The 22310-nt window shown below is 47.6% G+C and overlaps 1 protein-coding gene across 2 annotated transcripts; it reads right to left on the bottom strand.

Moving 5' to 3' along the window:
- Window positions 1-314: 314 nt before the first annotated feature.
- On the bottom strand, window positions 315-18954 carry SMPD4 (sphingomyelin phosphodiesterase 4). 2 transcript variants are annotated; one of them, XM_080985121.1, is made up of 20 exons: window positions 18823-18954; window positions 17384-17467; window positions 17030-17116; window positions 16467-16609; window positions 16285-16360; window positions 15793-15901; window positions 15039-15091; window positions 14297-14451; window positions 13833-13965; window positions 13081-13152; window positions 9578-9667; window positions 6864-7009; window positions 6442-6532; window positions 5652-5755; window positions 4981-5144; window positions 4277-4485; window positions 3694-3927; window positions 2528-2659; window positions 1674-1802; window positions 315-874 (listed from the first exon to the last, which is right to left on the bottom strand). In XM_080985121.1, exons 2-20 carry the CDS (start codon window positions 17456-17458, stop codon window positions 548-550), a joined length of 2529 nt encoding a protein of 842 aa, XP_080841247.1. In that variant the 5' UTR covers window positions 17459-17467; window positions 18823-18954; the 3' UTR covers window positions 315-547. The 2 variants fall into 2 exon arrangements, with proteins under 2 accessions (XP_080841247.1, XP_080841248.1); XM_080985122.1 differs by lacking the exon at window positions 9578-9667.
- Between the last annotated feature and the right edge of the window lie 3356 nt (window positions 18955-22310).

Here is a 22310-nt window from a genome sequence, read left to right as displayed (position 1 = left end):
GCAGGGAGATTGTTGACCAGATTGTTCTTAAGTAACTTATGAAAATCCAAGCAATGGGTAGACACATGGTTATCTACCTCACTGACCACATGCTTTCAAGTGAAAGGGCACAGCCCCATTGTGTACATGCTCTGCCTAAGCCCCATTACAATGATGGGGAGTAAAAAAGTGTGCCAGCATGTTTGTGTGAGATGCTCAAAAGCTGCCATTCACTTGACTTTTTTCTAAGCCAAGCTGCTTGTTTCAGATTCATTATCCCACTGCTGTACCATCCCTCCCGCCCCCTGCCAAAATCTTCACTATAGAGCCTGTGGTTTGTTTGTTTTTTAAAAAGTTTATCAAAACAAAATTTACAGATTGACAGAGCTTTTAGAAAAGTAGAGCCTTCTGTTCCACTTCATTAAAAATATTTAAAGTTTTCAAACTCAAGAAAAGATGCTCAAATCAAAGTCCTGTGGCTTAATTAGCCAAAAGCTACTTTCTGAGCCCCTGGCCTTAGGGGAGGGGATTTCTATAGCAATGCGAATAAATGAATGAAAGTAAAATGTTAGTGTTGATGAGGCTTTCTCTTTTCAGTCAGGAGAGTCATAACTGTGGCATAGAAAAGATATCCCAGGAGGAGGAGGAAGGTACAGGTCACTGGACTGATGCAAAACCACGAGGCAATGAAGTATACCATGAGTAAAGAAAGGAGAGTCCTGTAGCTTGCCAGAAACCGAAGGCTGACTCTTGGCTGTTGAATCTGCCCCAGCCTCTGCTGGCTCAGTGGGCTGTGCCTGGCCTTTTCCACGAGGGAGGGGTTGGTGAGATGGTAGCGGCAGAAGCTGCCAAGGAAGTTCTCTTTGGCACAGAGTCTCTCCATTTGGTCTGCAAACTAAGCATGGAGGGGGGAAAAGTCAATGCAAGTAAGGAATGTTTGGTAAACACTTATGCCTGAATGATAAGAAATTAAGGACTGACTTCTTGATAGGTTTTGTTAAGAGGTCTTCTTGGAAAGGACCTGAATCAGTCTATTCTGCCCAACACACAAGCCCACTTCCAGCTTCAGGAATGCAGTCAAAAGGAACTCCCTTTAATGCAGCTGTTCAGGAAAGCCAAAGGTAGGGAATAACATCTGTCATATATGTTTACAGCTGCCAAGAGCACCAGCAATTCTCCAAGCAGAGAATGTTGGCTTTCTTGGAGTGGGACTGATACCTTTGGGGACAGAGCACATCTAGGGTCCGATACCATTAAGGGGTGAAATTCATTCTCCAGCCGCCTTTGACACTGGACCAGGAGATCCACTGGGAGGCTTCATCCTACATCTTCCAGGAAGATGATCACACAAAGGAGAGGACCAGCCTGGCCCCATTCATGGGCCAAAGCAGCTTGCTTCCTCCTTTACTACCAGGAAAAAGCCTCAGCTCCAATTGCTGTTAGGTCTGAGACTGAAGGGAGGGAGAGTCTGGCAGCATCCAGGTGTGTGTGTCAGGGTTTATGGTGTGTGTGCTGGGTGTGTGTGTCAGGGTTTACGGTGGTATATGATTACAGTGTGTTCCTTGCAAACTGCCTTGAAAAGCATCTTCCGAACAGAAAGGAGCAGGGCAAGCATTGTGGAAAGAACACCCAAGTGTACAGTTTCGGACATACGGACTCAGAAGAGCAGCAAGGAGATTTTGTACAGCACTTACTCGTTCATTAATGGCTGAGGACAGCCGAAACAGCAGCCTCACAAGAGTGGTGCTTTCATAACTTCGGATGGGCTGAAGCTCAGGATCTCCCTGGTACTCCACCTCAAACCTGCGTAGGCCATTGATGATCTAGGAGAACAGTTGCACTTTTAAGTTGTACCCTTAAAAGGCTTAGAGCTTCAAGACATTTTTTACAAGGCGGCAGCTCTTCAAAATTTTAAGAGCTATACAGGCTAGGCCATTGCAGACTCATTTAAATCATAAAGCTGCTACAGGCAGGATTCAGGTAAGGTTACAGCAGCAGACCAAGATTGGCTTGCTTTTTAACCCCATTAGATCCAACTCTTTATCAGTTTTTCTTTTTGAAGTTAATAATCAAAGATGTATTATACAGTGGTACCTCTAGTTACAAATTTAATTCGTTCCAGAGGTTTGTTCTTAACCTGAAACTGCTCTTAACTAGAGGCGTGCTTTCGCTAATGGGGCCTCTTACTGCTGCTCTGCTGCCAGCACACGATTTCCGTTCTCATCCTGGGGCAAAGTTCTCAACTCGAGGTAACTCTTCCAGGGTAGCGGAGTTTGTAACCTGAAGCGTTTGTAACCTGAGGCGTTTGTAACTTGAGGTACCACTGTACCTCTTAGAGAGTTTTTGTGTTCTTTAATAGAATTCCTCTAACACTACTGGGGTGGGGTCTGGGGGTTGGCCTAAGCCTCTAAAACCCTTCCAAGGAGTGTTGAACAAGGGTTGTTTTGGCTCTTAATCTGGACTCAAATCTTCAGCTACTCACAAGATTACTGAAAAATTAATGTTGACTGCAACTTAGCAAAACTGGCCAGGCCAGCCACCCTCTTACCTGGTACCTGCCAAGAGGTGTGAGAATCAGCCCGTCTTCACTCTCAATGCAGTCTGGAAGCTGCTTCTTCCCATTCTTATCCTGAGCTGCCCCCCAGTTCAACATCAGCTGGCTCAGCTGGGCTTCGTTCAACTGGCAAACATCAATTTGAAAATTAGTTTATATAATTACTACACACCAAAAAGGCAAGCTGACACATCTTGGCAGCTAAGTAGCCCAAACACACAGCAGCAAGTGCTGAAATCTCTCCATACAGTGTAAACCTGTTTCCATTTTCTCTCTTATACCATCTAAGCCACTTCAAACACTTGAGGCCAGAAAGTGGCATATCAGAGATAAGGCTGTGCAGAGATGGGCAGGCTTGGGGCTTGCACCACAGGGAGGGATCAAATTCTGCCCCTCACTTTCTCTCTGATCAGTTTGAAGCTTAATAATAATTTTATTATTTGTGCCCCGCCCATCTGACTGGGTTGCCCCAACCACTTCTTAGGATAGCAAAGCAGTCAACTCTCAGAAGTAAAGAGAGCTGTGAGCCCTCCAGGCGTGGAGACAAGATGCCTCGATGTGAAGGCCAACACAAAAAAATACTTTCATCATTTTCAAAGAAGGGCTGCTCTATGAACACTCACTTTCTCAAAAGCTTGCCTCTCAAGTAAGTTGCAGTTGCTACACAGAAAAAAAGCAAAACGTACAAAAGGGAAATCCTTAGGTCATCTCCTGTCTCCTGGGCAACACTACTGCACCAAGAAACGGGAGAGCCAGAAGGAGGGAGCTACCCAAAAACGCAGGAGTTCAGTGCTGAAATCTTACTTCCAATATCCCTCTATGACTGGGTCTTAGGCAGCCAGACATATGTGTGACCCAGCCACCATGGCATGATGCCCAGAATGGTAAAGATTGTGTCATGTATGCATTGTGCCAGGCTGACTTACTTCCTGTTGCTCCTCGGCATAGCAGCCTGAAGGTTCAGGGTGCGTTGTGTGTATATATCAATATAAATGGAGGGAGAATGAAAAGACTTGACTTTGGTTCCCCTTCCCCCACCCCCAATCCCATTCTCATGAGGGAATACAGCCCTTGATCCTGCAAAGGCCACCCATCCACAAATTAATCAGACCATCCTGCATTGCAAATAAACATAATTGGGATATATGTTGTTGCCATACCCGAAATATCTGACAAAAGTATTCCAGGGCCTTCTCCAAGTATTCATCTGTCTTTTTAATACTGTCTTGCCCCATTTCGTCCATGTCATTGCCTGTGTAGGAGCCGTTCAAGTCAGTGGAACCAAAGCGGAACCAGGAAAGAAAGGAATGGCTAGTTGTGGCCTCCACAGAGTGGTCTGATATGGATTTGGCTGTCTGCTGGGCCTGGCCGATGAGCTGGGACAATCGTAGCACCTGATGGAAGACAGCAAGGCAAGCAACTAAGGCAGAGGTCCCAGGAATATAAAGCTTGCCCCGACCAAGCAAGCAAGTGGCAGAAAAAGCACTGTGGGAAACAAGAGTCTTCAGAGATCTGAGACAAACCACACCTCAGAATAAGTGCTGGTGGTTCTAGACTTCTGGTTCGCAAATCACTGGAAGTCACTATGGTGCAGTAAGGGAAGGCTCAATTTGCAGAGGTCCTGTCAGGAAGAATCTCCACTCTTTCAAACCTCCCAATTAAGCAACATGTTAGACTTGGCACCTGCAAGGCTACCAAGGCACACCTCCCAAAATGTCACAAGAACCACAAGTGGCAGCTTACCAGGCTCCTGACTTCCGGCCCAAACATCTGCTTGTACTGGAAGTCCTGTCCTTCAAGACCGTAGACATGGCTCTTCACCTTAAATGAAGCATCTGTGATGGTCGGAGCTCGGGATGACAGGAAGCTCCCTCCGAGAGACGAAGGACTAATGAAGAGGCGGTGCTGGCGGTGAGGAAGGGCAAGGTCTGTTTCCAGAAAGAGCTGCTCTCCTGCAAAGGAAGGGTGGGAAGCAACACCTTTTACATGGTTGCCCCTATGTAATCTGCTGCAAGGTAGCCTTACTGCTAGCACCTTGAACTGGCAGCCCCAAAGGATGGGCTCTTAAGACCAATGATCAGCTGCCCTCAGGAGGCAAAGGTGTCAGCCGCCATGATGCAATATAGCAGCCTTCCGCAGCCCCATTGTACACTATGGTTGTATAATGCTGGGGCTGGAGTCTAAACTATGCAGAGGACTCCAAGTTGAGGAAGGTTGCCATGTAGGATTTGGACTTGGGAGACTCTAAGCTTCTATTCTCACTGGGTCAGTGGCAGTGGCTCTCACACCAGGAGCTTTTTGGAAGGAATTTAGACAAGCAACCAAGCCAGCCAGATTTCTCACCTTGTCCACCCTGATGGCTTTTCCTATTTGCCAAAGGGAAAAGCAACAGACAGGTTGCTGAGGGAGACAGAAAGGGGGCAGGTTTCTCATGCTCTCTGTTTTACCTTTCTGGATCATTTCTGCAAGGTTGGGCTGAGCGAAAACTTTGGCCACCCTGAAGACCATCAGGGCATTCTTGGGGCTGACCAAGTCGGTGCGGAGAGCTCGGTTCAGGAAGCTGACAAAGAGCTTGGTGTACATCAACAAGTTCTCCTGAACAAAAGAGGCCCTTTTAAGAGAACACAAAGGGACATATTACATAGCCAGCAAGAGGACTGCCCTTTCCCTGCCACTGAGTAAGGTGGGCCTGCAGGATTATGCTGTGAGCACCTCCAAATTGGGAGAATGTGCATTCCAAGCAGGCAAGAATTTAAGGAGACGAGGCTTAGGAAGCCTCCTCACTTTGGTTACAGCTTCTCTTCTTACTTCTATGACAATGACCTTCACTAACAAGGGCAGAGCAGGAATCGGGGACAAGTCTGATACCGCAAAGCTTCTCCACGTGGGCACCCACAACCACTGCAGTCACCCGCAAATCAAAACAGGGACACAAGTGGCCACCAGTGGCAAAGGGTCACTGCCCAGATCAGACCTTTTGTATTCCAAAGCATTTGGAGGGGCACCAGGTTGGGGGAGGCTGGCCTGGAACCATCATACACAGCTCTCAACCTGCTTACTGCAGGAACTGGTGAGTTTCCCCTCCATCTGCAGTGACTCAGACCATCCTAACACTTACCATTTCTCTGGTACGCTGCGAGGCAGGGATGACTCGGCACTCGGAAGGGGCTTCTCAGGCGCATATCTCCAAGGCTGCAAGTAGCTCAGCCACATCTCCAGTACCTGGGACAAGAAGATTAGTTTTTCATTACAGTTGGTTTCACTGCACAGTTGTGTTCAGCAACTAGTTTCCCTGAACTTGTGGACTTTGTGAAGATTTGGATCAGCAGCCTTGTCCTACTGGCTTTCCCAACCACTCAACACATACAGAGATGACAGAGTCAGAAGTGGAAACGGTGGTGGTGGTGATGAACGGGTCTTTTGGCTAGCACAAAAAGGCTTCCTTGTCAATCTGTGCCGACTTACCTATGCTATCCATGCAGCCCTTAGCACTTGTGATGAGGTGCAGGTGCAAAACAGTTTTGAAAACCAGTGTTGGCCTTTTTATAAAAGCAACAACAGACAAATTCCAGGTGATGCTTATCCACTGGGATGCCAGCCCAGACACCTCTTGGCTTTCTAAGCCTTTGGCAAAAAGATTGTATCATTTTCATGCTTTTTCCTTTGCTTTATGAGGACTAGAAACCTGATCCTGCTTTTTTTAAAAAGGCCACATTCCCAAAATTTATAAGAATAAACCACTCTGCATCAGAGGTCACAATCTGCAAATCATGCTGCACTCACATGTTTGATGATCACATTGAATGGAAAAAAATATATAAATCTGCATGTTGGAAAAAATTGGCCCTAACACTCTCCTCTCTTCAGCACAGTCCACACAAAACAGAAAATTCAATGGAGGTACTTACAGCTCTGAATGAAGCATCCAAGGGCCAGTGACCAAAGCAGTGCTGCAGAAATATGTAGAGTTTTTGCTGAACAAACCGGGGAATCACAATCCTGCAAACACATGAGAGGTCCCCCCAAGATAAGCAAAGCAGGAGGCAAGAATAACATTTGGGTATGGAAACAGAGAGGCTTCTCCAGCTCAATGTACCATACAGGAGATGTCAACTCTATGCATGCTATGCATGCTCTATGCATGGAGGCTGTGAAATGTGCTTAGTTTCTTGGTTTATGCAGAGAGGGAATCTGTGATTTTTATTCCATTCTCTTCTATGAACAGAGATAGGATTCATGGAACAGCAAAATCATGAGAGCTGGCCCTCTCCTGCACGCTTACTCCCTGATGCACAGGGTGCTGACCTGAACAAGCCTAGAACAAACCTACCTCTTGAATTCCTCCAGCGGGCTGGCAGTGTGGGAATGCCCAGAAGGAGAAATTGGATCCGGCTTCAGGCTGTTGCTGAAAGCATGGAGGTGCTTCACGAGTAGCCGGATGACCAAGACGTGCTCCTCCGTCGGCTTAAACGACTCCTGGATCGGAAGCAGAAGCAAGAGGAAGAGGAGTAGGAGAAGAGGAAAAAGGAGTAAGTCCTCTCCCTGCCAGAAAGGAAGGCCAGGAGGGAGGAGGGGGTGGAGAGAAAGGGCAAAGAGAGCTGAAGCGCTACAGAGCAGAGCAAAGAGGTGTCCGCAGACCCTTTAGTTTAGTTCCTGGCCAACCAAATCGCAGAAGTGAAGTGTGTCCCACACTTCCATCCTGAGTGTAGGAAGGTAATTTCGCCTACTGCTGAGAAGAGCGTGAGCAACTCATTCCAGTACAGTTTTGACTTAAGTTGCCCAGGGCTGTTCACAAAGTGGCTCAAACTACTTTGCCTTCCTGACCACCCTCAGGGCATCCGCCACCACCGCTCACCCCGCAGAAAGCACAAGCACAGCATCCACCCACCAGCCAAATGTTGCCAGTGAAGCTTTGCAATCACGGGATAAGAGAAAGGATCCCCTTGTGGACTGAGGAAAGGTTAAGGAACAGGAAGCAGAGACTGGGAACGAATTAAGACAGTTCTCCCAATGGCGGAATGAAAGAAACAGGGTCCCCAAAGGAGGACAGGTATTTTTTAACTTGTTCATAAAACACCTATGGAGTTTAGGGGTAAGTAGTGAGGAAGGAAGGTTTGTTCATGATACCGAATTGTTCAGGGTGGTTAAAACAAAAAGGAATCGTGAGGAGCTCCAAAATGATATCTCCAAACTAGGTGAATGGGCAGTTGGATGACAAGTGCAATTCAATGTAAGCAGCATTAAGTGATGCACATATCGGGGTTAAAAAACAACAACACCCACACACCCCAGTTCCACCAATAAGCTCATGAAGTCCGAACTGGCAGTGGCATACTATGCACTTCCCCTTTGCTGCTCCACCTTAGGCAGCAAAATGCCTTGGAACAGCCCTGCCAAATGTGGCTGGACTTCAGACTTCCATCAGCCCCAGTCACAATGGCAAACAACAGGATTTGCAGGGCAGCAATATTGCAAAAGCTAAATGTTTCCCCCTCCAGTGAGGGAAAAACTGCTTTGCTATGCTTAAACTGAGAATCCCAGCTGATCAAGATTTTTCTCCCCTCTCAAAATATTTGGTATGACTGTGGACAAGGTGTAGTCATGCACCTAGGTCCTAGTCTTTATTACCTTCTTCTTCTTCTTATTATTATTAAACCCTGAGGTGTAGAACACTTTTTCTGGTTGCTCCTTTCTGGGGCCCACCACAATTCCGGTGAAGAGGCCCATTTTATAGGAGGCAGTGGGATGGGAGTTAATGCACCAAAAATCTCACCTTTGGGGAGGAGATTCACGAGGTGATCGTAACACAGCAAACTCCTAATAATTCCCAGCATCTAAGATGATGCTGTAACCACTTTTTAAATCATGAAGACTAGAAAGCTGCTCTTGAAAATAATATAAAGGCAGGATCTTCGTGGCTGAACACCACACACAATGCCTTTTTGACTGGCCCCCGTCACCACCAAGGAATTGAAGGGAAACAAAGAACCAATCCCAGCAGCCATGGTCTGTGCATGCACATTTTCGTTATGATCTGCAAACATGCAGTCCCCCAAATGAGTCCTTTCAAGCTGTCTATGGGGTTTTTAGCCCTGTGCAGCTGCTCTTAACTGGAAGCGGATTATGATGATGTGTGTATGTGTTTTTATTAAAAAGACACCCACATACACACTTAATCAAGGCAGGACTAATGCTGTCCCCAAGCTCCTCTTTCATCGACAGGAGCAAGGTGAGAAAGCAGCACACAGCCCAGTTAGCAAAGCAAACGTCTGTGGCAAAGGGGTGCTCCAAACCTCTCCTTTCATCAATACTTGCAAGCAGACCCCGGTGCTCCTCCTAATCCAGGGATGGGCAGCATCTATAACCCTCCAGATATTGCCGAGATTCCCAGCAGTCCATGTGGCCAATGGTCAGGGAGGATGGACCTGGTAAGTAGTCTGGAGGTTCTCCACAGGTTCCCTACCGGTTCTAAGCTAGGCTGGGCCTTAAAAGGCTTCATCTCTTCTCTGCAGTTATCACCCAATGGCACATTTCAGGAGTTAAGAGAGTAGAAGCTGCTAGCTAAATGGCTTTTGTGCTCAAGCTCGTGACCAGCTGATCTAACTGGACATGCTCCTTTCCTAGCAATGCTGTGGCAGCTTCTGACACACTCAAAGTCACCAGACTCTGGCAACTCCATAGAAAGGAGAAGCCTGATATATTTCCCCCTCCTTTTGTGGGTGGAGCATCACAGGAGGTTGTTGCTGCCTAGGGTAAGGAAGTGGAAGAATGAGCGAGCTTTGGGAAAATCCATTACCTGGATTTGGCATTGTTTTCTGTGCTCCCTGGGAAATAATAGGCCCACAGGAGCAGGCCCACATCACTCTCAAAATCCTCTTTACAACAGCAGCCCCACAGAATGTACTTTTCCACACCCCTAATGTCTGCCCACACCACACTGCAAACTGTAGGAAGGATCTTTTCTTTTTAATTTCTACACAAATACCGGTAAAATGAAATGGGGGAGGGGGGAGGGAGAAAGAAAGAAAAGAAAAGTGAAAATACTTGGTATGTGTGGAGGGCCTGGAAGCTGGATTGGGCAGGATTACTGCGGTGGGCACTGGAGATACTGAGCCGGTATTGGAGAACCTCCAGCTGAGAGACACAACACAAAAGGGGGAGGGCAGGAAGGGTAGAAGAGGCAAACACAAAAATGGAAAGAAACAGGGGGGAAAACAACCAGTGAGAATGAGCCCAGGAAGAAGGAGGGACAAAGAAAAAAAACAAAAAGCAAAACCCAAGAATGAGTCACAAATGAATGACAAATGCAGCCAATGTGAAGAGGGACACACATCCTTGGCGCAAAATAGCCTCAAGCAAAGTCTGACCCCCCCTTTTCTCACGTTGCGCAAACATTTTCAGGCTGCAAGCTCTTCTCTGGAACCCAAATGCCAAGGTGTTTTGGCAGTGAGGGACAGCAGAGAGGTATTAGGCAGGAAGGGCTGGGGGCTCCTGGATCGTGGGCTTATCAGAAGGGTTTGGCTCAAAATGGCAAAACTGGAGAGAAGCTGGGACTTCTCTCTACCCAGCAAGGCAGTTCTTGCACACATTTTGGCTCCTGGAACTGCGGAGGTGGTTCGAGACTTTGCAGCAACAGTTGGAATTTAACATCAGCAATTGGATTCTGGGAAACCCAAGTCACAGTTATGAGTATCAAGATTTACCAGGACTTTCCCAATCAGCTTTTGCATAGTGTTTGTGGCCTTCTGTGTGTGTCCACAAACAAGCGCCACTGGGCCCTGGCAAAGCAGCCACACAAGGAGTCCTGCACCTGCAACTTGTGCTGGGTGTGAGCTAATCTGATCAAGGGTACACCAGGCCAGGCCAAAGGCTCCAACGCAAACATCCACTCTGCCTGCACTGCAGAATATGCAACTGTGGGCCCGGAACTTATGATTCCCTATGAAAACATTAAGAGACAATATTCAAGTCAGCCTCCAAAGCTGATCAGTTGGGGGAGGGTGGAGAGAGGGAAGGCCGTTTTTGCCACAAGAGAGTGAAAGCCAAAACAAAGTGTATGCATTCAGCCCCAAGACTGTATACATGGCAAATCTGGATCTAAGTGGGCCGATCCCCAGGCCCTGCTTTTCCTGGATCTCTGGCCCTGGACTCTCAAATTTAGAAATGCAGCGCAGTAGCAGCTGGCACTAGAAACTGTTACAGATATTAAAATATGGGATGCAAACAGAATACACACAACCAACAATGATGCCATGAGCCTCCCTCCCTGCAACAGCATGTGGAGAAACACAAACAGGATGGCAAGTGAGCATGAGACTGGGGGAGGAGAGGAAAGACGGGCATTTTCGAGGAAAGAAGAAGTGGAGTTAACTGTATACAATGTCATGCACACTCAGAAATACTTTGCAGAGAACTGCCAAGCATACGGGCTTCAGTAGATGACAGGTGCAGTTGATTAACATATGACTGTTTGGGGCTGGTGGCTTTACTTTTTAAGTGATTTTACTCACATATATTCCCAAGACTTTAGGGTGAAGGATGTGTGTATGTGTGCTTCTAGAAATCCAGTAAAATTAAGTAAGAGCTGATGCCACCGCATTCAGAAAGGAAAGTGTAACGTTTTCAGTTCAAATCCTAACTAAAGCAAGCCCTCAGACCCACCCCACTGCTGGCAATACAAGGGTGTTTTTATTTACTTGCAACATTTTTACAGCACCAGTGGAAGAAAAAATTCTCTGGCTGAAATACAGAGAGGAAAATGCAAAGCATAGCACATAAAATCAGAAACAAATTTTAAAACCCCACCAGAATAAAACCTGTGATAAAGAAACCAAGTATCTACAAAGCACTAAAACTTGGGTTTAAAAAGGAAACTGGAAATCCTGGGAAAACAGAAAGTTCTTCACCTAGTTCTGACAAGACTGCATTTCAGGGGACATGTGAGCATCTCTTTCCCAGGAGAGCATTCCATAACTGGAGAGCCACCATCACAGAGGCCCTTTCTTGCATAACCACCTGCATCCCCATTTTGGCCACCTGGGAGAAGAAGAGCTCAGCACCCCACAGCCAGGCTCTCCTGAGATCCAGGCACACCAGCAGAAATATCCACCTAAGGCCTCTGGAATATGAATCCATTCACCTGCAGGTCTCTCCACACTTGAAGAGCAGAAAGTCCACACCTCAATGGGAAATGATCCAACCACAACAAGAGGAAAGATGTTGATTCTTACACTCAAGACTACCATCCTTCTGCCTGATCAAGGGTATGTCCTGCTGATATCCATGTTGGGGCGAAGATATGCTGGGGCAGCCCCCATGGCTGCCACGAAGTCCTGAACTACCATGGAAGTTGAAACTGTCCCAACACGAAATCAGAGACTGTCTCTATCAACTCAGGCAGGGAGGTGGGTGGGTGGTGTACAAGCAGAATCCCCAGTCTGCCCCAGGTTCTCTATGCAAGAGACTCCAGGTTAGCATTAAAGTAATACTAAACCATGGGTAGGCAAACTAAGGCCCGGGGGCCGGGGCCGGCCCAATTGCCTTCTCAATCCGGCCCATGGATGGTCCGGGAATCAGTGTGTTTTTTACAGGAGTAGAATGTGCCCTTTTATTTAAAATGCATCTCTGGGTTATTTGTGGGGCCTGCCTGGTGTTTTTACATGAGTAGAATGTGTGCTTTTATTTAAAATGTATCCCTGGGTTATTTGTGGGGCATAGGAATTTGTTCATATTTCCCCCCCAAAATATAGTCTGGCCCCCCACAAGGTCTGAGGGACAGTGGACTGGCCCCCTGCTGAAAAGCTTTGCTGACCCCTGACCTACTGAGTTCTTGCAACAACCACAGTAAACATTATCAAGTTTGACATAAATCCTTCAAGCAAACAAAGCTAAGGTTTAGGGATGGCCCTTTACAGCTCCCAGCCTGCAGGCAGAGAACCTTCACCCACAGAGGTCCACCAATGTTTAAATACCATCTGATATTCAGTGAAGTATGATTGTCATTTGGTATACTGGTTTGCTGTTGTTATTTCATTCTGCAACTCTGTATTGCTTCCCCCCTTTTTTTCTTTGTTACTTATGTTTTTTCCGTGTCTACATGTTTTTGTAAACAAGAAAAATTAAATAAAATGCTGCACTGGAGAGCAATGTTTGCCAAGAACTTTCCCTAGCATCATAATTAGGGCCTGCCACAAAACTGCCTACCAAATTCATGTCTTTCCTCTCAGGCAGTTTTAACTATTTCTAACTCGAACAACACAGACATTCCAAGACATGCAACTGGCATCTGCGGGAATTGAGCTTCCCTCAGCTTTGACATAGAGCAAAGCCTTTCTCCATTGGCTGGAACTCCTCTCTCGAGTGCTGATGTATCAAAGAAACCCACTTCAACCCTAACTTGCTTTTATTTAAGTGCCAACAGCCTCCCCTCACTCTGCAGCTCTTGTCATTAAGCAGAGACCAGAGCTAGGCAGCAGCAGTTGCATTTCCCTGCAGCCCCTCAAACAGGGAGGCCAGCAAGCAAGAGATGCCCAAGCTCAGCCCCTTACCTTGATGTGAGGGGACTGCATTTTCTGGTACATGTCCAGGGAGTAATGATGAAGCCACATTTCAACAAAAACCTAGGAAGAGAAGAACTTGTTCACCTGCCTGAATAGGACCAAAGAACCTACTACAGCAGTAGCCAGAGCCGGCCTTTGGAGTGATTTCTGCTCCTGGGGTCTAGTCTGAAGCTGTTTCAAGACATAGCTCAATCAGTGTTGGATGTGGCGAGTTCAAGAAACCAAGTGGTCAGGTACATTTGTGCTAGCTGACTTGTTCCCCCCCCCCCCCAGATTAGGGATCTCCAGAGCTTGGGATTCTGGGGCAGGGGCAGGGAAACAGCAGAAAGGTACTAAAAGGCAGGTAACTGCAATGAAGGCCTACCCCTAAAACCCTTTTTGGTTCCTTGAACCCCTCAGAAAAAAACCATTTAATTAAACACACCTCTGTAACCTTCCAGATATTGTTGGATTCTAACTCCCAGCCGCCCACATGTCCAAAGGTGATGGGGATGGGGAGTTGTAACCCAGCAACACTTGGGAGGGAGGCAGGCTCCCCCTCTCCTACAGGCAAAGAAAACTCTTCTTTTTCTTAAAGGTGTGTTTCCCCTGTTCCCCAGGCCCCGCCCAGAAGTAGGCCTGGTATTGTACAATTGCCTGTCCCCCACCCTGCTGAGCTAAAGCAATATCCCCGAAGAGCTTGCAGCAACAGCCAGGCAGAGCAGCCACCGCACCACAGCCTCCTTCCCTCCTGGGCACACCTGAAGCATGGTTTCCGATCTCCAGATCTCCTGGGAAGCAGGGTCTGCATTCACTGAAGTCTGGTGAGCAACATGTCTTTTTAGAAGGCTTGTTGGATGCATCCCGTAGGAGCTGAACGACATTGCAGGAGATCTAGACGGGAGGAGAAAGAAAAGACACAAGTTAAAAACCTCCCAAAAGGGTCACCCAAACAGGATAGTAGTCAGGGTTGGGCCTAAGGACAAAGTGGAGCAGGGGAAAATCTGCACCATGGCCTCCATCAGTGTAGAACAGCATTTTTTATTTTTTTCCCCTCCCCAAAATTGGGTTTAGTCTCCATTTCGGATGGAAATTTAGAATTCAGCTACTCAAAGCTTCATTGCAAGAGCAGAGCTATACTGTTGGCTGGGATATAGAGATGACTCCTGCTACCATCTTTGTACACCGTGAACCTGTAATCTGGAAAACTAGGACAAGTACTCACCGGGGAGCAGGTGATGGGACGGCCCCTCCTGCATCGGAAGAGGAGGGGGGTGGAAGAACAATCCCTTCTGTGGGCAGGAACCACTTCAAGTACCGATCCACTAGGACAAAGTAAGCACTGTTGGACATGCTGATATGATAGGCCGTGGAGATGTTCTGAAACACAGAGGAGAGAGAGAGAATCCCAAGTCATTCCTCTTGTGGTATCAACTCAAATAGAGAACTTTATGGGTAAGCCTAAAAAATTCAAGCTACTCAAAAGCATAATTTTCTATCACACTATGTCTGGCTCCTCTTCTGTTTTCCTCTGGAGGAGCAGTCCTCTATGACGGTAGCTCCCGCCAACAGCCTGGCATGGTCCATGCCCAGATTTTACCGCCCTCTCTGCTGTTTTGTGAGAAACGAACCTGGTACACAATGTGCTACAGTGAGAGTTCAACAACAGAGGCAGTGAGGACCTGCTAGGAAGGTGCAGTTCTGCAGGGCTCAGTCCCCCTCTCCCCACTTGTTTAGCAACCCTACACCCCTGCCACTCTCTTCTTAGTGCAAAGCATTCAGGCGACAAGCTGAAATGGTTAAGCACACATACCACCAAACATCATGGCAAGTATGGAGGGGGAGGGAGAGGTGGGTCAACAAGGGATAAACCACAAGAGGCACGAAACTATGCTGCAACTTCTCATCTCATTTGCATAGCAAACAGTAGGCAATGCATTGAAAGAAGCAGCTGCCTTTTTGCTTACCTTCGGTGTAATCAGGCTTAATGCAAAGTAGAACATGTAATATTCAAAGGGATCTGGCAGCAGAGTCAAGGATAAAGTCCAACAGAAAACATGAAGAAGCATCAAGTCTTGGCCATTCAAGACCATCCAATGAAGTGTCTATAGTCAGTGTTTTATTCTATTCTCAGGATTTGGGTGTGAAGGTGGGAGTGCCCCTTCTTGTTAAACACTTTATCAACATGGCAAGACACTTAAAAATGCAGCTAAAACAGAAGGAAAAACATCTAAGGGAGAAATCCAAGATAGGCACTGAGAAAGATCAGACTTTGCAAGCTGCAGCCATGCAAAGAACCAAAATGACTTCCCTCCACAATGGTGGGGAAACTGGTGGGAGTGTAACAATCCGCTTGTTCCCCAGGCTTCTAAGAGCTGGCAGACCACGGGCTTTCCATGCAATTTATCTTCACCTGGAGGAGCCAGTCATATGCAATCGCCTTGGAGCAGCTTGTGTGGCAAGGAGTTTTGTAAAGTTGGAGTGGAATGTGCAGCCGCTGGCCCCTTCTCATATGTTTTGGGAGAGGGAACACAACTTCCATCCAGGGCCTTGCTAAGCAGAGGGCAAAGAAATCATGCTGGAAAGCTGCAAGAATCAGGATGGTCTCCCTCTCACCACCGACTGTTTGGCATCACTGAACTACTGCATGATTTGTGCCCCGCCCCAAACATACACACAACATGAAGACAAATGATACTGGGCTTATTGCCCAAAGGATACTAAGGGCCAAGTTCAAGCTCAGGCCTCCAGATGGAGGAAACTGGACTTTGTTGTGGTACAAAGAACATTCTGGTAAAATCCGCTCTTGTATTGAGGCTTTCACTGGGCCCTGAAAAGAACAATGGCATGATTAGACACAAAATACAGACCTTATGATTAAAACAGCCCTTAAGGTGTACAAACATTTACCCCCCTGAGATCTGGGGTGTGGAAAGCCAACAACCACTTCTGGAGCCCTAAACCTCCCCCTTCTTCTCTGTTGTAGCCCAAGAGTTTAAGGCTTCAGCTCCCACTGCTCAGCAAGCTGAGGAACAGGCAGCATCTGTGCGCCGCGGAGAGCGGAAAAGGTTTCAAACTTACCATTTAATCTCAACATGTTCATATGAAATCAGTGGGACTTCCGCATAAAGGATTAGGAACTTAAACTGCCTATTTTATCCTGGATTCAAAGTGGTAGTGTGGATATTATCACCTCCTTTCCTAGATACTTACAGGAAGGTAGGAGACAGAGAAATCGTATCTGTACTCTTCAGCTTGGAGCTTGTAAACCAACTTCATCATTGGGCCTCTACCAAAAAAAGGCAGCAAGAAAGAAAACATTAAGAAGGACGGGGGGTAACCCTTGGAACCACATCAGAGCTCTTCCCACCGCCCTCCTGAATAAAGAGGTTTACCCAGCATCAAGAAAGTCCAAGGCAATGTTGTACTCAGTAGGGTTTGCCCTTCCTTGTAAACAACGGAGGTTCCAACCTAAAATAATGCCATCTAAGCTGCCAAAGATGCTCTCCACCAGCCAGGGAAAGATGGCATGAAGTTCCTTCCAAGGGAAGAGAAACAGAAAAACTCAAAACAAAGATACACATTGTTTACTCCAAACCACAGTAGGCATTTTCTGTCTAGAAACCAATCTGTGCCAAATTTACTATTCCTAGGAGACCTAAGACTGACAGCTAGTGGAAATACTGGACAAAACCTGACAAGGAGACATCAGCAAAATGAAGGTGAATTCCTCTAGTCAGTTTCTCTCTATTTCAGTTTGTCAGTTTGACTTGTAGTTGTGTCTGTATTTAAATGTGAGGTTGCTCTGGGTTCTTTCATGTTTTCTCTCCATTAGGCAGGAGTGAACAGGGCAGTCTGCCCTACCCTGACAACATATATATTTTATCAGAGGTCAATACACTCCAAAGCAGAACAACAAGGAAATATTATAGGCCTGAACAAGTAATGAGCCTTCTACCTTGGCAGGAAAATCTTCAATGACAGTCACAAGATCATGGCACCTCTGAGTGAAAGGCTTGTTCAGACAGTCAGCCTTTAAGCTATCCTGTTTTAAACAGAAGAGAAAATAAATCTACCTCAGACAAAGCAAAGAACCCTTGATCAGTCACTTGTAAGCAGGTCATTCCCAACCTGATCAAACTGAGATGTGAAGAACCCAGGCCCTGTCTACCCACAATACTTATATGAGTTTGCCAAGAACCAGCAGGAGGAGCCCCTTTCCCAGGTCTCCATCCTTCCAATATGCAAAAGCAGCTCTGAAACTCAGGCAAAACAGCACAGAGATCAACTGCTGTGAAACCCCCTTACTTACCAAGAGGTAACTGTGCTGAGGAAAGTGGTGGGCAGTCATCTCCGTGCCTCGGATGTGGCCAAATGGTGGTGTCATTTCAGCAAGCTGCCAAGAGGAGAGAAAGAAAGGCCTCAAACTGGGACCTCAGCCTTGTTGGTTGATACCATTTATTATATGCTGCGTAGCTGGAGATGCTTCAGCCTCCTGACCTGAATGTTATTACCAGTTCTGCTCCTGGATGTAACTGGGTGTGTGTGAGAGAGAAGAGTGCTCTGGGGTGGCTCAAACAGTGATGCCATCAAAGCCCCTCCTGTGAGGATTCTGCCTGCCATCAAGTTACGCTGTCTGAAAGGAGTGTGTGGCAGGCACTGTCCTGGATGTTGCCACCTGCACTTGGATCTGACAAGGTGGGCAGTGTTTGAGACTCCCATTGTTCTAGGTGTGTTTTGCGACAAGGAATTTCATTAGCGTGAGCAGCTTCCAAGGTCTGGGCACAGTGCTGCGCCTATGATTTCAGATTAAAACTGCAGAGTGGAAGGAAAGGAGGACCTTTCTCTACCTCCCCACTTCCAGCCACTCTCTGAAGACTGGAGAAAATACCCTCATAAGAATACTGGGGGGGGGGGGGGGAGAGCATGGCTTTGGGTTTGTTTGTTTGTTTGTTTGTTTGTTTTTGCAGTCTTCAGATGAGGACTAGAGCACGTAAAAAATGAACATAAGATTTCAGCTGCAGTTCATTCATTTGCAGCTTTGTATTGTTATTTTTTAAAAAGCGCCTAAACATGCTGTTGTTGCACTCGTAACCTAGGTTTAAGGTGCTGTTTAGCTCCTAGCTTTCATACATCAGTTTCTAACACTGGAGGCGGGGTGCTTCAAAAGAGCAGCTACTCTTTACCAAAAGCAAGGCAGCCTGAAACACCACTAGTGGTGGCTGCAGTTTTTAAAACCTTGTGCTTGAGCTTGCTTCTCCCTCCCTTCTCCCTCACATTCCTTTTCCCTCGTATGGTATGTCTGGGGTGTGTGTGTGTGTGTGTATTAAGAAGCTGCTTGCTGGCAATATATATATATATATTGCAAGCAAGCAGCTTCGTAATGCAGCACGGATTTTTGTAAGCTGCTCTGGTGGCATTCATGCCCGAGCCCTTAAGCCAAAAAATGCAAACAGCAGCATATAAATATCTCAAGTAAACAAACAACACTTTCGAAAGACTTTCTGCCGTTTAGCCGCCGCCTTAGGCGCGGAGAGGCCTCCAGGGCGCGAAGCCCGCCAGGAGGGAGGCGGTGAGGCTGCTCAGCCTGCGCCGACCGAAGGGACTTGAGCCCCTCTGGGCCACGGCGGGACTTTCTCCCGAGTAACCCTAACTAGAAGAGGCAGCTCAGGGCCTGCCTCGCATGGCTTTTGTGACAACGTGCCGGGCCTCTCCTCCGCCTCCTCAGCGAGGCCACCCGCCGCCGCTCACCTGCTCCCGCCTCCGGCATTTCAATCCCACCGCCTCTCCGCTCTGTCCGCCGCCAGGCAGGGCGCAGATCAAACGCGTCACCAACGCCCCAGCACGCCCCTCCCCTTAGGGACTACAGCCGCGGGTGCACTAAAGTGACGCAGCGAGACAGACCCGCGCGCCGAGAACGAGCTCCTAGACTTCTTAACAGGGTAGAGTAGCATGCGCATCGCCTAGTTTCCGGGTCGGAACTGTCCCCGCCCCGCCCCCAGTCTCTCTTCGCTCTGCTCCTCTTATCTGTTTCACACAGGCAGTCCAAGAGGCAACTAGATCGATTGAACGTGCGCAAGCATCAGCACGTAGCCTGAAGGAAGAGGTGGCAAAATTTGCAAAGGGAAAAATAATTTCTGAAACTGAACCTTTTAAGAGATTTAAATTCTTAACATCAGACTTAAAATTTTAACATCACAAATTCACAAGATGGTTCAAAATGATTTGTGCTGTCTGTCTTGATCCTGTTATTCAGGGCTTTTGATGGTATACCTTGTGAGGTCACCTTGCTTCGACATCTTTGACACAGGGTTCTCTTCTCTCTCCACCCCCCTCCCTTTGGGATGCCTTGCACCCCTTGTCAGCACCTATTTGAGGTGTGCTAATGTCCAGAACCTCACCTTTTTAGATAACTTTAATTTTAAAAGGCCCTTAAAGTGTCCATTGTGCACCAGCTCCATTAAGCTCAAATAAGACTGGACTTTGTGCTTGTGTTTCTTTCAGTGCTGTTACATGTTACAACAGTCAAGACAGATCCTCATTTTTGCACCTCACAATTTTTAAAGGATGCTTACGTCTGTAAACATATGACCGACGGGGGGGGGGGAGTTGTGTGCAGTACACAAAACTTCTACAGTAAACCCCTTTATGAAAATGGAAGTTAGCAATTTGTGCAAACAGCCTTGCCTAGGGCGCAAAATAGCCTGGCACCGGCACTGAGAAGGTGCGTGAGAAACCCCCGCGAGGCGCGCTTGGGAAGCCTCGTTTTTCGCCGTGGTGAGAAGGACGGGGCACTGCTGCGCTTGGATCGGGCCCCTTCTCTCCCCCTGGCTAATAGATGGGGAGGGATGCCCCGCACTGGACCGCCCAAAGCCGGTCCCAAACAGGAACCAGCTCCGGCATGGACTCTCCGCTGAAGGGATTTTTGAAAAGCCTGGCAGTTCTCGCCTTTCTCCGCCAGATGGAGGGAAAGGGTGGTCGGCAGCTGCTTCAGGAGCAACCTGCTCCCTTCCTTCTCCGTCCAGGCAAGGCTCCCCCATCCAGCGACCACCCCGGCCTAGGCAGCTTTCCTCCCCTCGGGGGCTGTTTGCTGGCCGCCGGTACGGGCCACAATATTCGATTCCTGGCATGAAGATGGGTGGCCTTTTCCCCAGTTAGGTCCAGCGATCCCGCAGGATTGCTGCTGCTCCGCAGGTGTCGTGGACTGACTCATAAAAAAAATTCCATAGGAAACTGCTGTATCTTGAGTCAGGACATTGCTCCATCTAGCTTTGTATATATAGTGGTACCTCGGGTTACATACGCTTCAGGTTATATACGCTTCAGGTTACAGACTCCGCTAACCCAGAAATAGTGCTTCAGGTTAAGAACTTTGCTTCAGGATAAGAACAGAAATCATGCTCTGGTGGCACGGCAGCAGCGGGAGGCCCCATTGGCTAAAGTGGTGCTTCAGGTTAAGAACAGTTTCAGGTTAAGTACGGACCTCCGGAACGAATTAAGTACTTAACCCGAGGTACCACTGTACTGATATGCAGCGACAATCCAGCGTTTCAGAAAGGGAGTTTTCCCCCAGCCCTGCCTAGAGATAAAATTACAGAATTGCAGAGTTGGAAGGGACTACTCCGCAAGGGTCATCAAGTCCAACCCCCTGTAATGCAGGAATCATTTTGTTCAACGTGGGGCCCAAACCCACAACCCTGAGAATAAGTTTCTCATTAAGGTGCTCCTGGGGATTGAATTTGGAATTTCTGCCTGCAGAGCACAGGTCCTCTGCCACTGAGCTATGGACTTTCCGGGCTCCTCCAGCCAACACTCTTTCCTTGCGCTAAGCTCAGGAGGCTGCCTGATTTAACCAATTAGCTCTGCTTTTGCGTTTGCAAATTAGACCCGCTGTTGGAGCGAAAGAGGTTACAGCAGCTTCCCCCAGCCTGGTGCCTTCCAGACACCCTTGTAGCCCATTACAACATCAGCTCCAGCCAGGGCACATGCCAATAATAATAATAATGATAATAATAATAATAATAATAATTTTTTATTTATACCCCACCCATCTGGCTGGGTTTCCCCAGCCACTCTGGGCGGCTTCCAACCAAATATTGAAAACAATACAGCGTCAGACATTAAAAACTTCCCTAAACAGGACCGCCTTCAGTTGTCTTTTAAAAGTAAAATAGTTGTTTATTGTCTTGACATTGCTGGGAGGGTGTTCCACAGGGCAGGTGCCACTACTGAGAAGGCCCTCTGCCTGGTTCCCTGTAACCTCACTTCTCGCAGCGAGGGAACCGCCAGAAGGCCCTCGGCACTGGACCTCAGTGTCCGGGCTGGATGATGGGCCATGACACTGGGTGATGGAAGTTGTCGTTCAACAACATCTGGAGGGCACCTGCTTGTGGAAGGCTGCATAAACCTCCCACTTTGCAAGTGAACCCCAACAGCAGCACACGAAATGCAAAAAGAAGGCAGAAGCAGCTCCGATTCCAGGAAGGCCTTCTGCCTCATTGATTATGACATAACTTTTCCAGTAAACTGCAAAAATTTAGCTGAAATTGAACACGAGGTTGAATTCCAGTCTGGGCCCCTCTTTGCCTGGGGTGTGGAAAGTAGAGTGGTATGAGGGCAGAGTCAACTTACTTGAAGATGACTTTGGCCGACAAGTGAGGGGATGTTCCTCCAAGGGTTTGGGCCCCTGCCAAGGACTCTTTGGTTGTGCCCAACAGGCAGGCAGGGACCAGCCGATCACTTGCAGCCAACTTGTCTCTAGTCAAAGATTGGCCTTTGTTGCTGCCCTTCCATCAAGGAACCCAGGTTATGGTTACCAGTTTTTTCCAATGAATCTGGGAGCACTTTTTTGGGGGGGAAGCTGAGTAGCAACAGGGAGTCAGTAGCGGGGATGGTGAGGCAAAAGACCCTGGCCCCAAGCATATTGTATAAAAAAGGTGCAAAGCCCTTCTTTCACACCCTATGAAACATAAATGCACAGAGCTTTTTAAAAACTGGGCAACGGCTGCCCGCCCGCAACTCCAGAGCCTTCCCCTATCTCCTTCCCCCTCTGTTCTGACAGACCAGGGGAGGCTTGGGAGTCACAGGCGGGTGGCCGTTGCCCAGGAGGGGCCAAACTGGTAGTGCAGTTGGCTCTGGATGGCTTCAGGAGCTTCTCTTTTTTTTTTTTTTTAAAAAAAATATTTATTCCAATTTTAAAATTACAAAAAAAGAAAAAAGTAGAAAAAACAAACAAATCA

Source organism: Podarcis pityusensis (genome assembly GCF_964106645.2).
Source record: "Podarcis pityusensis genome assembly, chromosome: 16".
Taxonomy (NCBI): Eukaryota; Metazoa; Chordata; class Lepidosauria; order Squamata; family Lacertidae; genus Podarcis; species Podarcis pityusensis.
Note: the sequence above shows the minus strand (reverse complement) of the source record. Positions and strands in the feature narration are given on the sequence as shown.

Excerpts from the sequence above, each read along its gene's own strand:
- SMPD4 (XM_080985121.1), bottom strand. The coding sequence starts at position 17,458 with ATGACACCACCATTTGGCCACATCCGAGGCACGGAGATGACTGCCCAC. Across the intron at positions 15,092-15,792 it reads GAGCTTGAACTTGGCCCTTA|ATCCCTTTGAATATTACATG; the intron begins GTATCCTTTGGG and ends CTCTGCTGCCAG. Across the intron at positions 1,803-2,527 it reads CACCTCTTGGCAGGTACCAG|ATCATCAATGGCCTACGCAG; the intron begins GTAAGAGGGTGG and ends CTGTTCTCCTAG.